This window comes from Mchenga conophoros, linkage group LG6 (assembly GCF_057382185.1).
Source record: "Mchenga conophoros isolate Kocher_MC1m ecotype Shallow Benthic linkage group LG6, M_conophoros_male_GT1.1, whole genome shotgun sequence".
NCBI classification, from domain to species: domain Eukaryota; kingdom Metazoa; phylum Chordata; class Actinopteri; order Cichliformes; family Cichlidae; genus Mchenga; species Mchenga conophoros.
Window position 1 is genome coordinate 35,974,229 of NC_140531.1, and position 18,410 is coordinate 35,992,638.

General features: G+C 41.1%; 1 protein-coding gene across 2 annotated transcripts in view; it reads left to right on the plus strand.

Annotated features, from left to right (window-relative positions):
• The window catches only part of grk4 (G protein-coupled receptor kinase 4), a 55,272-nt gene that overhangs the window by 5,787 nt on the left and 31,075 nt on the right, over positions 1–18,410 (plus strand). For both annotated transcript variants that reach the window (XM_085277815.1, XM_085277814.1), the window contains exons 2-3: positions 8,835–8,930; positions 17,950–18,062. In XM_085277815.1, coding sequence (XP_085133941.1) covers positions 8,835–8,930; positions 17,950–18,062 — 209 coding nt within the window. The remainder of the gene's footprint in view (positions 1–8,834; positions 8,931–17,949; positions 18,063–18,410) is intronic.

The window sequence follows — 18,410 nt, forward strand, 5'->3', positions numbered from 1 at the left end:
GGCTGCGTTGGTGTTGGTGTCACTAACCTCTGTGCGTGCGCTGCCCTCTCCTTACCACCATTCAAACTTGAATCCCGTCACTCCTCTCAGACCACTTGTGAGGGTTTTTCTGTGACGTTAGCCAGCGTAGCTTTATTAGTTTTGTGGTTGTAGCTGGGCTAACACTCGTTGTCATCACTCTGGGGTGTTTCCTCCAGCTGAGGCTCATAAAACACATTGCTTTGTGACTGTCCCTTGATGTGGGACTCATTTTACAGTTATTACACCCACAAATGGGCTGTGCGGAGAACGAGATGCACTGTGTTGCGTACTCGGCTCTGCTGCATACCTTTAGCAGGGATGCTTAGCTGGGTGGCTGCTGGGATGTTCATTAACATGTCTTCTTGGCAAGCTGAGTAAACATGAAGAGGCACTTTTGAAGCACTTTATGAACATCTATTAAATGTTAAATGGGCATTCTTCCTACGACAACCCAGCTGTCAGTCTGCTTTTAACAATGTGTAGGTTATGTGTAAGAGCGGATTCGGAGTGTTGTGGTGACTTATGCTTTGTTTCTCTAAAGAGGTTTTTTTAGAAGTTGTAGGAAGTGTATTAAATGTCCTTAAAGATTTTTCATGCTTTATACATTTTTCTTTTTATAACATTAATAAAGTCGCAGTTTTAGATTCTGTCCTTGGTAAATTTCACGTCAGTCCTGCCTTCAAATATGACTCGATGTGTTGTCCTGTTAAAGCTCATTTTCAAGGTGTAATCTCTTCTATGTGTCCTGTGCTCAAGGGCCCCGTTCTGGGAAGGCCTCTTTTCTGTGTTTCAGTTTTCCCTGCCAGGCTATGAAATTAACCATTCCACCCTTCGTCGAAGAGACAGCTGTAGATAACTCCCAGATGATTAACCTTTCAGTTTCTTCTCTTAAACCCACATGAAGTCTGTCGGTATCTTGCTCAAGTTTAGTCTGACCATGTTCCCGTACTGTCCTTCCCTCCCCCTTCTCCCCTAAGACACTGTGAAAACAAGGGTCAGTTTTCAAGCACGCCTCGGCTCGGTTTAATGGAATACCTCAAGCACAGAGACATGAGGAAGAAAAGGTCTTGCAAAACACCATAGCACGCTGCTGGAATGAGCACGGGAGCTTGTTTATGTGCAAAGTGCTGTGCTCTGTGTGTGTGTGTGTGCTCGTGCTTGTCATTTTGCTCATGTGAGAAATTGCTTGTCCTACCTCATGTGAGATCCGCTGCCCCCCCCCCACGCACTGCCACGCACTTCTTCGTTTGTTGTCACTGGAATTTACTGTGATGTTGCAGCGTTCCTCGCAGTTTTGCACGCGAGCCACTCTTTCTCTCAGGGCCATATGGAGGAGGAGGAAAGTCTGGTTATAAAGAATTAATGAAGGCATAACGGGAGAAGAGAACTGTTTATATATGGAGGGCAGCAAGAGGCTGAATCAGAACATGTGAGCGAGGTGAGGAGTAGAGCAGAGCAGAGCTGGCTGATATTCACGTTTCTCTTTTCCTCTCTCTCAGCTGATGTGTGTCTTTCAGTGCAAGTATACAGATGGATTACCTTACGCAAACACTGGGCCTTTGCTCTCAATAGGCAACACAGATACTCACAGCTAATATTTTCCTTATCAGGGGCTGCACCAGCCAATCACACACTGTATGAGAGTGACTGGGAAAGCAACAGACCATTCATTTATCATGGCCAGGCTCCATTGTGCCTATGTGCGTGTGCATGCTCGTATTACAATGGGCCTAAACTATGTGTGACCCTCTTTCATTTCCTACTATTTAAGTCGTGTTTTTGGGAGACGGCTGCGGCAGTCCAATACAAACCTCCACCTATGCTGCTGCTGTTGGACAGGCTTCAAATCAGAAGAAGCGCCGAATATTCAGGATGTGATTGTACTGAGTAAGACTATCCTGGTAAACATTATTATCAGTGTTTTGAAAGTTAGAAAAACGTTTCTCATGTGCAATGTAGTTAATTTACTCAACAATGTTTTTGGCTTATTACCTCTCTCTGTGCCAAAAGTACATGGTGACCCCCATCTTTGACCTTCACGCAGCTTTTTATGTCAGAGTTCAAAGAAGTAAACCTTCACGTACTCATTAAAAGTCACTCTGCGTAAGTGTGTAGCCTAACTGGCTGAATCATATTGTGTGAATACGGGCTGCTTACTGCCACGGTCAGGCTGTGACTGTCACAGACGAGTTGGATTTTCTGGCCTTGTGGCTGTTATTCCGAGTGTCAGCATGTGACATGTGTTCATCAGATGGCCGGGCGTCTTCCGCCATATGGTGATTCAAAATAAAAACGAGTTGTGATGACAGCAGCGCTGCTCTATGTTCACGGTAACATCTGAAGAAGCTGGGAATCACAGCAGAGAAAATACTCGGTGATGGTGTTTTGTCGTTTAAGTGTTTTAGAACTGTTGTTTTCTAGTTCCCAATATCGGAGCAAATAAGACTTTTCATCTTATTTTTAAATAACGCTTTTTTGTTAGAGTGTATTTTTCTGAGTATTAAAATGATCATTTGTGGCACACAGAGATAAAAAGTTGCCCTCCTCCTGATGTCAGTGGCACCAGCCACACAAGGGCCATATCAAGGCCAGCAAACTTGGGGTCTATGTGGTTATTACTTCGAGATGTACCTCCTGCCTAAATGTTATTGCAGTTTTTTAACATTTTTATTGCAGTTTTAGTTTGCTATGACCCTTCATGGCGATGGTGGGATAATATAATCTGATTCACTAAAGAAAACATGTAATGTTTTTGAAAAACATGACAAAGGTTTCGCCATATCTCGACTCAACTGATCTCTAGAAGTTGTTAGAAAAACAGGTTCGATCCACGGAGGCTTCACCTTGTACCTTACTGAACTTTCTGCTGCTTGGTGCCTAAAGCCCTCAGACGTCTTGTGGAGTCCATGGAGTGCAGAGCTGTTTTGGATTTAGATGCATCCTCGATGCACTAATCGTCTGACTGATTTGCGTCTCTGTTTTGTCTCACCTGTTTCCAGGCAGAAACTGTTTTTGTCTCACTTGTAAGGCCTAATTGTACTATTACACATTCTGTGAAATAACTAGTGAACTCTATTTGAACTGGTATTAATAAAAGGCAAATCTGAAGTGTGGATTTGTAACTGCTGCAGGAATTAGGATGTGGCTGGGCAGGGGGAGCTGCGCTGAAACGATACTGCTACAGTCGAATGTGCAACCTCCAGTCTGGCTTCTTCTTTCACTTGAGATGAAAGAGAGATGAAAGAAGTAAAGGCAGTGATATAGGGATGTCACCGGACTGAATTTGTCTTGCACATGAGCTACAAGCACACCAGTGATCACAGAGTAGGAGAAAAAGCAGACTCAAAAGAGGACAATGAATGTACATTCATTAAAGCAGCCATAACTCACCTCAGACAGAACTGCAAACAGTAGCTCCATGAAGATACTTAGTGTACACATGTGCTCTTTTTATTTTTTCTGCAGTCTCAGTTTTATACGTGTCTAACCGGTTAGACTTGAAACTTCAGAAAATACACTAAAATACACTTCAGGAAGATAAATAACACTGCTAGTGACTTTGTCTGCTATAATTTGTATTTATTTATTTATATATATTTGTGCGTATATAATTTCTCTATTCACATTTGAACAAATGGCACTTGTGTCCCCTTTAACAAATGACAGACTGTTGGCTGTTATCAAAAAGAAAGACGTGGTTACATAAAGTTACTTTAAACAAGCTGAGTGTTATGTTGGGTCATCTATTCAGCTGTTGCCAAAGCAGTTTTTCTGGCCTTTTTTGTGGCATTTTGCTTTGGTTGGATGGGTGACAGTACCGAGTGACAGGAAACAAGGGGAAATGGAGAGGGGAGTGATGTGAGGCAACTGTGGCCAGTCTAACTCAAACCAGAAAAGCTGGTGACATGTTGCTACATCTTACTGATGTACGACCGGGATGACCCCGCTTTCTATAACTTTTTTTCTTTCAGGAAAGGAATGTGCATTCTCGCATATCTTCAAGCTGCATGTCTTGTTTTTGATGTCAGACTTCCTCAGTCCGTCTTAGGTTTTTTTGTCTCGTCACTGCAGCACATGCGTTGGACTTTTGCAGATCTTGCTTGGTGATCTCAGCGCTGGCTGTAGCTCGGCTATGAATGAGCAAAACTTCTCTGAAGTCAGTGTTTATGGAGGGCCCCGTTTTCTCGAAGGGGAGAACCAAAGTAAAATAAATACTTGCTCCATCCTGTCTGCATTAAGGGCCTGCACACATGGCTTTGACGTCAGAGTGACTTTAAACAGGGTGGGGTGGCCCAGCCGGCTCTGACAAGCATGAGCACACTCGCGCATACACACATTCTTCAAAAGCTTGCTATTAAAATCTTTTTTCTTTTCAATATCTTTGTCTATCTGGTGTTTTTTGTCAGTTATTTCCTGTTTCCTTCTCTTTCTTTCCATCGGAAATTTGAGTCTCGTGTAATTTTACAGTATAGAGCCCATTAGCTGAAACACTCACATTTCCTACTCACAGTATAAGAAGGCAACACGAGAGAAGTAAATCTCTGTCTATTTCTTACTTTCTGCAGAGCAAGTTTGATTGTATTCATCAATCTTGCAGTGTTTTTGGCTCAATATATTTGCAGACTTTTCCTGCAACTGGCCATCATCACACAGCAACAGCTGTGCAACAGCCAATCCAACATTTGGCTTCAACATTTTTCTTCGTTGGCCTCTTTTGTTTGTGTATTCAGTTTTCCTGCAACAAGGAAACATAGCTTTGTGTGTGTGTGTGTGTGTGTGTATGTGTGTGTGGTGTGTGTGCCCTGGAGCCTCACAACAGGTCCGTCAGCATACCTGTCTTCAACAACCTGATGCCACATGATTTTAAAAGCTTCATATATCAACAAGCAGTTCCAGTTAAACAGTGTAAGTTTTCTCACGGTTAAAAGAAAAAAAAACATTTTTTTTTTGTAATGTGTGTACTACTGTTGCATGTTGCATGTAAAACTAATTCAGGCAGTTTGTTCAGGGTGAAAATCAACAAGCAACAGACAGCAAAGTCAGAAAGTTGAACTCTTTCATATTTTATTTTTTAAAGTAGTTTGATGCAGAAGAAGCTGTATGAGGATGTTGTTTTTGTAGTGTTCTGAGCGTGCACACTGTTCGTTCTGCAGGTGTTTGACCGTCATGGCCTCCTGTGAGATTTTGTGCTGAAGCTGTCACAAGTCTCTGCCAGGCCAGCTGGTGTCTAGTGAACTTTGGGGCAGAGGATTTCCCTCTCTGTTTTCATAATCAAACTGTCTATGTTGCTCACTCACACTTAGGCTGGCTGATGTACTGATGTAACATAGTAATCGAGAAAAACCAACATTAATCATTTTAAATTCACTGACTGTGAAACAAGAAGATGGGTTGCTCTCTTCCCCTGATAGAATTTTTTTGTCACATATAAATACTAATGTTTTTTTTTAATTATTAAAACATGCAGAAATGCATCTACTTTTAAATTTTTAAAAGAAAAGATTTTCAGAATTAGAAATGCACAGACTTATCAAACATTAATACTGGCCCCTATTCTCCTTGTTGACTGTCACAGTACTGTGAGCGCATAAAATGTCAGTATTGCATGTTTTAAAATCAGGTAACCACTTGCATAAATTTACCACAAGCTTCAAACATTTATCCACAAAAAGTCCACAACTATCCATCCATTCATCCATTTTCTTCCGCTTAACCAAATCATGGGAAAACATACCAAACAAAAAAACTTTATCTATTCCAGGATTGTTGACAGATTTTCACATGTCTGCATATTTTACTTTTAAACACATAGGATCTTGATATTCAGAGATCTTCAGACATAGTCATAAGAGGGTTGATCATCCATTTGTCTGCGGCATAAGCAAACACGCAAGCCTGTCTGAAGGGAGGAGGTTTTCAGGAAGGTAGACTGCCTTGTATTTGCATCCTTTTTGTATAATAGACAGTCCAGAGGCAGATATGAAATGATTAGAGATGAGAATTGGCTAAAGACATTTAGCTATTTTTATCTTTTTATTGTCCCCTTTCCACTGATGATGGATAGGGCTGTGCGATATGACCAAAATCTCATATCCCGATATAAGACATCTATCGTCCGATAACGATATAAATCACAAAAATTCAACATTTTTTGTAAATTCTGTGAATCTCGGGCAGCTCGACTTGCGTGAAGTGTTTCCAGCTGCACGTTGCGTACCTGGAGTCGAGTGTTTTAACCGATGCATGAAACTATACATTTTTAGACATGAGTTGTAACGGCCGCCGTTTTCTTTGTGAGTATTTATTACACAGCGTGCTGCGGGGAAAAGCCTGTTCTAACGTTTGAGTCTAAGGTTTATTTTTTAGCACCTGGCGGCTCTTTTTTGCTTCTCATCCGTAAACACTCTGAATACTCTTTCACATGATTCAGTTTATTTTGAAAAGTCTCAACAGGATCTTGAGCTTTATTGTGAAATGTTTATGTGGAAAATAAATAAGCGGACACGTGCCGCGATGGTTTTATCGTCGTTGTTGCTAACGACAACGCATATGCTTGCTCGTCTGTAGTGTGGTTATATTAAATACAAGAGAAAGAGAGAACTTTAAGAAATTAATATAGCCACTACAGTGACCATCAAAACGATGAAAAAATATTGCCGTAAACAGTTTATTTTGCGATACCACGAAACAAACGATAAAATTAAACGATAGACGTTTTTATATCGTCATCCGATATATATCGTTATATCGAACAGCCCTAATGAACGAGATTAATCTAGAACCAGGTCTTTGTATTCCTACTAGAAAAAAAGGACTGCTCCTAGTCCCTAAAAGCTGGCACCACAAAATAGCTGGAACCTCTGACGCAAGCGGCTGTGGGAGGGAATATTCATAGATTATTCACAGATACAACTGTGATATTTTTATTTATTTATTTATTTTTTTGTCTTCCTTGTATAATTCCCCCAGCCTTTGTTAGCAATGATTTGGGATGCACAAGTAGGCCATCATAATAGTGGAAAATGGGTAATTGTGAATTTGTGTTGAACCATGTGCTTTGTCAGGATGGTCCTCCAAGGATCATTGTTTTTATATATTTTTATGTACGCTTTGTAGCTTTTATTAAGAAAGGATAGTGAAGAGAAGGCAGGAAAGCTGTGAGATAGCACAGAGGAACTTTACTGGCATCGTGTAAACCATAAAATACCAGTCCTAATCAAATGATGTTGTAATCAGCAAATGTGTGTCGAGCTACTTTTTAAAATGTTGATCACCTATTTTAATAATGGCCGAGTTTGCAGACAGATGTTATAAAATATCAGATTTTCTCTTTAAGTGTGTGTGTGTGTGTGTGTGTGTGTGTGTGTGTGTGTGTGTGTGTGTGTGTGTGTGTGTGTGTGTGTGTGTGTGTGTGTGTGTGTGTGTGTGTGTGTGTGATCCAGTAATGATGGAATGATGACCTGTGGATAATGTCCACGGAATAAGGTTGGAACAGTATCCACACATGCTCACATCTAGCAAATATCAGGAAACCATCCACTTTGGATTTGTACTTACAACTTACATAGCATGAGTGTGCTACAGGCAGGATACAAGAGTACTGGTTGCCCACTATGAATTACATGGATAGCTTTCTGCTATATTCTTACATTGGCTCAGTTGGACATTGCGTAGATTTTGTGTAAAGGATCTGGCTGGGTGTGGACTATGTAATGTCTGCAGCATAGCCGGTGTAGCTGAGCTTGAGGCAAGAGTTTGAGATGAGAAGGTCATCGAGGGGAAATGCAAGGGATTTCCAGATGAGACAGTCTGCAGGCAAACCTCCTCAGTTGGATTGTTTCCCATTCCTGACTTCTTTTCTTCCCTATTTCTCTGGACACGCACACACACACACGCACACACGCACACACACACACACACACACACACACACACACACACACACACACACACACACACACCCCTGCTGCTATTGGAATGAGATTCCTTGTGAAATATACAGAGTGACTGGGGTCCTCTGTAGAGCGCTGTTGGGCCTTGAGATCGTTTACCACTCATATCAGGGTCATCTGATCTGCCAAGACGACTGCCCAACATTACCGTGTGTGCGTGCGAGTGTATGTGTGTGTGCACGCACACGCATTTACGAGAGAGAGAGACACACAATATGTGTGTGCCCCATGATCTTTGAAGCTGTCAACATTCTTCACCACATGCCCTGCCATGATGCATGGAGGCGACTGGTGAGATGAACCACCTGCTCTGGCCTCTGGTCAAAGCAAGGTCAACATGAACAAGCTTGTGCACACCCACACACACGCACATGCATAGACGCGCACACACGGTTCCCATGAGTCTTAAAAAGTCTGAAGTATTTCATTTCATTTTGATAGTTATGAAATGTCTTAAAATCTTTTCTCTTGTGAGAGGTTTTAATTTAGACATGTGGTTATAACTGAGACTTTTCCTAACACTTGAAGTGAACCTATTGTGCTCATTTCCATATTTCCACCTTTATGTTTTTTGACTGTACTAGAATTGTTTTCCATAATTAAAAAATAATCCTTATTGGATGAAGTAAAGGATAACTAAATAAAAACAAGCTGTTTTAGCTCCTCTCCCTTTCTTTATTCTGATTGGCTGATCCTTGCACACAGTAGGTTTGAACAGCAGATGGGTGGGGCTTATGTCCTCACAGCAGCCCTATTCATATGTTTGTGTTGAAAATGCCAATGGATGGAAACTGTTAAAGACTCCAAATGCAATATTAAAGCATAGATGGGCTGACGAGGAAACTCTCATTTTGTGTCTCAGGTGGAGGAGGAAAGAGGAATGGCCGCAGCAAGAAATGGAAAGAGATGCTAAAACTCCCGCACATCAGCCAGTGTGAGGAGCTACGTCGCACCATCGGTAAGAAACTGGTAGTGCATGTGGGTGTGAGACAAAAAGATAACTTGCCATGCTGTGTCGTTGGGGTGGGCCTGACTCTGTGAGGAAGTTCAGATTGGACTTCCTTCCTGTTTCTACCCGTCTCCACCCGTAGTTACAAGCAAGGGACAGGAAACCCTGTGTGTGTGTTTGTGTGCGTGTGACTGAGACAGGGAATCTGTTTGTACTGCTGTTTCTGAATCTCAAGCTCTCCTTTAACATTTCTGCTGTGCTTGTTCACACATCAAATGAAAGCATGCTCACCCCAGCTTCCTTCCTTTTCTCAACCTCCAGGTCTAACTTGAAAGTACTGGCAGGATTTTCTCTTTGTGGCCCCCGACAAGAGTTCTACTCTTGGGCTTCATTATCTTCTCACCTCCCCAGCCCCCACCCACCATGGTTCCCTGAATGCCACAGCACAAGTGTGTGTGTGTGTGTGTGTGTGTGTGTGTGTGTGTGTGTGTGTGTGTAATAGTGCGTCACAGCTATCTTTGCCAGAGATTGCAGTGCTACCCTCCCCCACATACTCGCATACCCTCCCTCTTTTCTATCTCCATGCCTTTCCCTCCCACTATCTGCAGCTCTTTCCCTCTCTCTCACTCTTTCAGCCACTTCAGAGAAACATAAGAGTGGCAGAACAGGAGAGTTACAGAGAGCACGAGTGGAAAACAGAAACATAGAGGGAAAGAGAGGCTTTTTACAACGAGAGAAAAGATCTTTCGAGGACAGGAGAGGATAGGAAGAAGGCAGAGTCAAAGATGTAGATGCACATATTCGCGGAGGACATGTCTCATACTCGGTGTTGATTGCACTCGTCGTCGTGTTGATTTCAGATCGCAAGTCTTCATTCATAGAACTAATTATCCAAATCTTGAAAAAAATCGATCTCCATCTCTGGTCCAGTTGTGTGCATTCTCACCTTTTTGTTCCTATCCCAGGTGATTTCCATGTCCGCCTTAATAATAATATTAATAACTGTAAGTGGCTGTACAGTTTCTGGAACCAAGTTCAAGTTCAAATTTTATTCGCCACATGCAGTGGCAGGTTGCCACAGACAGGCCTTCAGTTTCATACAGGAGAAACTGAAGGCCTGTCTGTGGCAACCTGTCCACAGTCAGGTGAACTTTCATATTCACAGTCATGGTTGTGTCTAGGAGTTGCAATACACCAGCTAACAATCACAATGGATATGGACATCCTTACCCCCCAACACACACACACACACACACACACATTTCTTTACATGCTTGTTAGGCATGTAGTTCCTTGGGGAATTCCCCAGTGTGTACTTATCTCTTCTCACCATTCTCCCTTCCTCATTCGGCCTCTGATTAACACTGCATCCTCATCTTCCTCGAACTCAGTACGAGTTTTGATACCAACAACCACACTGTTCTTTTGTCCCGACATTAATAACCCTGCCACAGCCTCTCAGTCATGTATTTCAAACAACAAAGCAACAGTTCATGAACTTAAGCCCAGGCACACCTCTATCACAGGATATCCCCTGTGTTTAATGCTTGTCCCTCTTCTATTCATCCTCTGGATCCTCTCCCTTTGATAGCGTCATACTTCAACATGATGTGGTTGGACACCAGCACCATTAAATCGCAGATGAAAGTTTACTGGCTCAAACTAAAATGATAAGTCAGGACATGATTGGTCCCAAACCCCCAAATGTGCCTCACCATCAGCAACTCCACTCTGCGCCTGAGTAATTTTTGGCACTTCTCTCCTTTAACCTCAGCGTGTCGCAGCAAAGAACATTTTTTTCCCCAGGAATTTTTTTTTTCTTTACTTCCAAAACTTTTATCCATGCCTCCAGCACATCCAGATGTTGCTACTGCAACTGCATTCTTTACAGTACAAGTAATCAAACTCCTGTACAACTCTGCTAAATGCCGTAGTCCTGCAACCACTATTACTCCTGTCCCTTCAAAACTTTAACTGGGCTCCTGTCCCACACCAGAATCCATTTCAGAGTCCTTCTGTTCATCACCACACACCTTCCATCAGCCTCTACTCATTTAATGCCAAATTCTTGTCAACCCCAATCAGGACCAAGCGAAAGAATTCTTTAAAGCTCTCTCCTCCTGGATCATTATCTCCAAGCCAGCACTGATGTTCAGATCACTACTCAAAACTCACGATGTTTATCCGTTATTTGTTTGAATGTGTTAGTTTCTATGATCATTTTTGCTTTTTTCACAGCCTCCACTGCCTTTGTCTGGACAGACGTGTTCGTAAGCTGTAGTTTAACTCAGCGGTCCCCAACCTTTTTTGTGTCACTGACCAGTTTATGTCCGACAATATTTTCACGGACTGGCCTTTAAGGTGTCGTGGATAAATACAACAAAATAAAACCGATAAAAACCCTGAAAACCATAAATTTCACACCCGAGCCTCAACTCTCGCGGCCCGGTACCAAACGACTCATGGACCAGTACCAGTCCATGGCCTGGGGGTTGGGGGCCGCTGGCTTAACTGGTAGGCACAGGCCTAGAACAGCAAAGCAGCAATTCTGGTTATTTAATGTAAAATCTCTTTGTGTAACCTGAAATCAATCCATCTATTATTATTATTATTATTATCATTATTATTATTATTAATGTGTGAGGAGGATGGTACCGAGCACATAAATATAACCTTGCATGTATTTATTCCCATTTGGATATTAATGTGCACAGGATTCTAAAAATGGGCAATAAGTGCCTGCCCATGTGTGTGTTTGTCCTTGTGTGTGTGCATGCGCGCATACAGCAGCTGTTAAGGTTTATGTACGTCACTATTACATAGATGCTATTGCGTAATTTCCCTATCACACTGAGTACAAGATCAAAATAATCCTCCTGGTGTGCTTAAACACACAGGCGTGTAGTTATGTGCGTGCACACATACACACGTGCAGAAACACTCACACTTGCCCGTTCAGAGTGCGAGCACAGTGGACAGAATACAGTGTAGCGACTGATAGCAGAGTCTTTGTTGTGTCTTGATAATGTCAGGCATTTGACCTTAGCCTTGACAAGTGAACGGTAATTCTAGGAAGCTTAGATTACATTATGTGGGCTGCAGGCACTTTGTCTGCCAGCCTTAGACCTCTCTCTCCATCTTTCTTTCTTTTTTGTCCATCTCTTTCTTACCATTCTATTTTTTTGGCATAGTTAATACATATATTATATGGGCACCTCTTACTTTTGATCACTGCAAACACGTTAGCATGTTAACATGGTCCTGAAAGCATAGGTATTTTGGATGGAGACTAAATGCTTGTTGCATAGCAGCAGTGCGCACTGGCCGTGCAGGTGTCTGTTTGCACACAAACACGGGCATGCACTCCTGCACCCATTGCACGCTTGTGAGCATTTAGCTGACTGTTCACTGTCTCACTAATCTACTCTGTCTTGGTCTAAATTGGAGTTTTGATTGAGTTGTAATTACAGCTGCATTCACTGGCTCAGACAGTTAGTATCCCGTGCTAGTTCGAGCCTTACAGTGCTCCCTCCTCTCTTTTTAATCCCCTTATTTACCAGTTCCATTTTTCTCTGACACCTTGTTGCCTTGTGTGCGTTCCCTCTTTCCCAATCTCCTTTCATATTTGTTCATATTTAGGAAATTGGATAAGTTCCTCATAAGCAAGGAAGACATTATTGAGAAATTAGGGGGGTTTTGCAGTTGGGGAGCACAAAAAGTATGAGTAAACATCCTCATAGAAATATAAATGTAGATAAGGAGTATGCATTAAAAGAAACAAATGTATGTGCTTCAAATTGCTTAAACTACTCCCTTCTACACAAATGACAGTCAAAAAGTCAAAAGCATTAGTCCAATTAAATTTTATATCGCATCAGCTCACAATAACAATCATCTCTAGATGAATCCTTTAAATTGTAAGGTAAAGATCCTACAACATTAGAGAGATTACCCCAACATTCAGGCAGTCACCTTTGAGGAAGCACAACTGTGAAAGAAACCTTGGACAGAACCAGTATCAGGAAGGGGCAACTATCTGCCTCGACTGGTTGGGATGGAAAACCATGTACAACAAATAGGACGAAAAATCTACTGGAGAGAGAAGGCACAACATCAATGAAGTGGATCTGCAGTGTCATAGAAACGCTTTGTTACCATTGTTAAAAAATAAAGAAAAATTTCTCCAGTGTTTATTCATAAAAAGATTTGTTGTGTGTTGCAAACCTGTGAATGGGTACAGCAAAAATCAAACACTAACAACTGGTGTAAATGTACTATTTATTTAAATAATTCTGAGAAACTTACTGAGTAAAAATGAAATGTGACACAGATACTTTTCTTAATTTTGACAGTCCTACTGAAAAACGGGTATATTTTTGCAATTAGTGGGGGAAAAAAATGCTTTCCAGACAATTTCACAATAGTTTCTGTGGCTTCTTTCTTACGCAAATTAGATGTTGTCACCCTAAAGAGTCAGCCAGTTGTGTTGTGATTCAGCAGAGAACTGCCACCACTGGAGCAACAAGCAAAACTCGTCATTAGGATGAAAATGTCCCGAAATACTTGAAAAACTTCTCATGCTAGACTGAAACCTTGTCAGAGGTCATTTTCTCTGAACAAAAGAAATGTTTGTTTAATTTTCAGAACGGCCGACGGGACGCCAACCCAAAGTTTCATGTTTTTTGTCAGCTGGCTGAACTCACTAGTCTAATGCTCAGTGAGAAATTAAATGGTGAAAAAAGAAAGCATTAGAAAGTTGATCTATACCTGTTTGTCAGGACGGGTAGGTTAGCCTCAAAACTATCCGATAATTTGTTGTAATGGATAACGAATAGTAATAATTACAAATGAATAATAATAATGAAATTTCTGATGATACAGAAAAAAGATTGAAAAAATGTTCTTGATGCTTACAGCTTGCAGGCAGCAGCATTTAGAAGTGTAGGAAATGGAGGCGAAATAAGATAAGATAACCTTTATTAGTCCCATGCATGGGACTAATAGCCTAGGATGTTCAGGTAAAAGTGTAAAATAACTGCTTAAAGCCCTTGTTTTCGACATTACTGTACATTTAGCAGGAACATTTTTCTCACGTATTTTGCATAGTACTGTTTTGTTGCATGTTTTTGAAGTCTTTTTAGATAATTAGTCTCAATCGGACACTGACATGTGCTCTTGCTTTCAGACATGCCTGGGCTTGTCTCGTAGTTGCGCACATAGGGCATTTCAATTCATGGTATTGTTATAGACTGTTATATCACACTACGACATTTTTATTATACAGAAAAATGTATTCTGGTTTTATCACGGACGATATTGTAAAGCACAGCCTGAGCTGTTTCTGATTGTTGAGGCCTTTGAGTTATGCGAGGTGCGGTGCAGCACCCTGTGTGCTATAGCAGAAATGTTACAGTCTTATGCTTTTGAAAGTAAAAAACAAAAACCACTAAAACAATGAAAATATAAAATGTGTTGAGTTCTGCCTCTGGGTCGGTTTCACACACTTTATATGCAGTACTTTATATTCTGGGAGACTGTCTTCACGGCCACTGTGAGGGGTGTTAATGCATTCAGTTGTCTAAGAACAAGAGATATATAAAGATCAGTTGTCTTCTTTGGCTTTTGTTTTTATTAAAGAGGACAAAGTTAGAGCAGTTAGAGAATGTCTTGGTTGAGCAGAGTGCAACAGTAAGTAAAAATCCATTCTCACACTTAGTCCAGCAGTTCTTCAGCACGTCACTGGTAAATTTTCTAGCACTGGTGGTTTGTTGCTTGAAAATTACTATCAGACTAAGCCAATGTTGATGTTGTGCTTTGGCCATTTATTAGTTTGGGTATTCTCTACCTATTTTCCTAAATTGTCAGCTATCACAGGAACACAGGCAGGGTACACTGTGCACAAGATGCCAGTCCATTACAGAGCCAATGCAGAGACAGAGACAACCATTCATGCTCACACTAAAACCTATGGGCAATTTAGAATCACCGGTTTGCCCGCCATGCATGCCTTTTGGACTCTGGGGGAGGAAGCTGGGGTCCCTGGAGACTATGTGGAAAATATGCAGAATCCTCACAGAAAGGAGGTTTGGACCAGGAATCTTCTTAATGTGAGGTGACTATGCTAACCACTGCACCACCATGGCCTCTTCAAGCTTTCTACTTCACATGAAATATCTTGACATAGAGAAGACAGCCTGAGCTGGTTCTCCTCTGTCACCACCTCTACCAACACCACTTCACAGTACAGCTTTTTACAGTGCCGATGATCTAATGGTTTATTTAAACCAACTGGATGATTAATTAATTTGCATTTTATATTTTGATTTCTCTATGCCTGCTAATGAATATGGGACGAGTATCTTGCCCTGTCTCTTTTTACCAACTTCCTGTGGTTCGCATCGCCTATTGTCCCCTGTTAAATAAAAGCCACTTGTGCTCTCGTAATCGTACGCTGTCAGTAACCTCTTCAATGATTGTCAAGAGTAGCGCGCGAGCCACATTTGGGGATACAGATGTCATACACAGCTACACCATTGTTCTCCTCCAGCCAGACCACTCCACTCCAGAGTTCAAATAAACTGCTCCAAATACTGTTCAAACGCTCTGAAATTGCCTTCATCAGCTATGAGTGTAAAGGGCTTTCCCCGCTCCCGCACAGAGCTGATGGGGAAACACCAAAGCAGGCCTCTGAAATCTTGGTGATCAAAGATGAAAGATAATGTCTGAAAGCAAGTGTAACAAAGTACAGTATAAAGTTTTGTGAAAGGGCTTCTGTTGGTCAGATTTTAAATACAGCAGCCTCATTGTGTAAAGGGAAGTAATAAAAAAAAAAAAATCCTATCTCTATTCTGTTTGCTGACCAACCTGATAAGTTAGGTGCTGTATTCATGTAAGTGGCAAGTTTGAATAGGAAACGCTGAGCTGCAGAAGTAAATCCTGTGTAATAAACAGTGCAGAAGAGAGGGCTGTTGTGAAGATTTCATTTACTGTTGGAGGTTTGCCTGTAGCTGTCAGCACTCCCAAATTTTCATACCTAGCATCTCTCTTCCTCTGTGTATATGAATGTGTGTGGCCTGTTTTTGTTTGTATGTTTATCTTGCCTGTGTGCCTGCGCATCCTTAGCGTCAACCAATGATGGAAAGCTGGTACAAGAGGAAATATGACTCAAATGGACACCATTAGTGCTAATAGGGCCAAAAATGCTAAGATATGTACAGAAAAAACAGATATGTGACATCATGTGGTGTTTTTCTTTTCTTTTTTTCCAGAAAATAATACGTCGCTTTTTCTTTCTTTTTTCTTTCTTTTTTTTAAGGTAGAATTCATTTTTTTCCGTGGTGTGGAGGCTGAATTTCTTTTAACTTGACCCTTACATTTTATTTTATTTTTTTTTATTTTTGTGTAGATCCCCATTACTTTGTGGAAAATTAATAGCTAGATCTGTCTGGGGGAAAAAGTGTGTTTATTTGTAGGAAAAACCTTGTTTTAGCTAAGACGTATTAGATATAAAATAATGAGGAAAAGTCCTGACCCACTCCCTATTTGTTTATATTTTACTTCCATTCTGCATTCTACATTTCAGTCTGCTCAAAGTGCCTCCATCTGTATTTTCAGATGGGAAAAAAAACCCCTGTTTTTGCTTTGTATACGATATTTCCATCTAGGTTTGCATGTTTCAAAAAATCACTGCACACATTTTACATTTTTCTAGAAAAATATAAAAAATGACGGGTGGCTGAAAACCTCTGCAGAGTACTGTAGATAATCGCTTCTCAGATTCCCAGTTTTTAAGCTTTTCTTTTACGCAACTTCAGTGTCCATTATCCTAATCTATTGATTATAGCAAGTATTGCTTTTCTTTGGTTAAACATGCCAAGCAATACAAATACAAATCTTTCACTCTGTATAATAAAAAACAAAATATACGCTGGGGAAAAAGTTTAATTTTTTAAATTTATTTATTGTATTTTTTGTAAAGCAGCTAGTTAGTGCTAGCTTGTTGTTAGCTAACAAAGGACGAGAGGACTGGTACGTTGTCATTGTAAAACATGGACGTCGCTTTCAGGTGTGAAAAACGAAGCTTCTTATTTGTAGACCACCAGATGACAGTAAGTGTGTTTGCAAAAACACTCCTATAGAAAATGGTTTTCTGTCTTGAACTCTGGAGACATTTGTTTTTCTGAGCTTGTGGACTCAGCCACTCATTTTAGCTCAAACTATGTTTGACATACATATTATGTTTCAAAATGGTGGATTATCTGCGGCATGCTCGTTGGCTTATGATTTTGTGACTGACAGCCAGGTTGTTGTAGTAAGTGTGCGGTTTTACACACAGACCTGCCCCTTCTTGTCACATTCCACGTCAAAACACTAAGATGGCAGCTGTGAAAATGCTCATGCTGAGGTTTAAAATGTTTAAAGGGGCGCTTCACAAGCGAATGGGGTGATCAAAATTGACAATTCGTGTTTCTACACATACTGTAATTTTTAGTGTTTCTTTGTGCTCCTCAAAACAAATTTTCAGACATTAAGCCTGTCCTGTATTTTGAAATGTATATGTTTCTTTAAATGCATTTTTTTTTGTATTTCATGTGGATGGAGATGTGTTTCAAAACAGAAGCAGAAAAAAATTGCTTACTGTTTTGCTGTCACCAGGAAACGTGACAGTTCCTGCCCTTTAATTGCCCTTTTGCGACTATTTCGAGTTTAACTGTGAGAACTATAAAAGGCATCCACCAGTTCGTTTCTCACTTTGGCTCACAACGCAAAGTTAATTCAAATGAAAACAATTTATCCCTTAAGCCCACTAATATAGTGATATAGCTCAATGGTTTCCAACAATTTTTTGTTTCGCTGGGCAAAAATATACAGTTACTTACAGTTTCATGCCGCAGGGTTATCATTTCCTCCTAGCGTAATCATCTCATGGACTCGCTGGTGTAGCGTAATGTCCAGTGTGTGTTGTATTACATTTCTCCTTCTATCTCCCTCCCCCTCATCTTTTTTCCTTCCCCTGTCTTCTTCTCAGAGAGGGACTACACTAGTCTATGTGAGAAGCAGCCCATTGGTCGGCTGTTATTCCGTCAGTACTGTGACACAAGGCCAGAGCTGAAGCGCTGCATGGAATTTATGGATGCTGTGGTAAGACTTTGAGTCCATTGCAACTACTCTGCATATTCTCTGATATCCTTATAAGTATTCTTGTGTCTTACAGAACCCCCTTTGTCACCTTCTTGCCAGTCTTTCACTTTCTCCGTCTTTTTTACCTTCATATGTCTATGATTTCTCCCACGAGACCTTCCTGGATCAGGGCCCGCAGAGCAATGGACAGGACAGGAAAGGAAAGTCAGTGCAAAGTCCCCTTGCCTGTTCTTGGCAGTCACATAGGGAGGTGGGTGGGGTGGGCGTAGTGGGTGATTAGCGACTTAGAGAAGCTGTCAGGGAGCAGACTCCTCCCCTTCCTCCATGCACTCCTCCATGAGGTCAAGC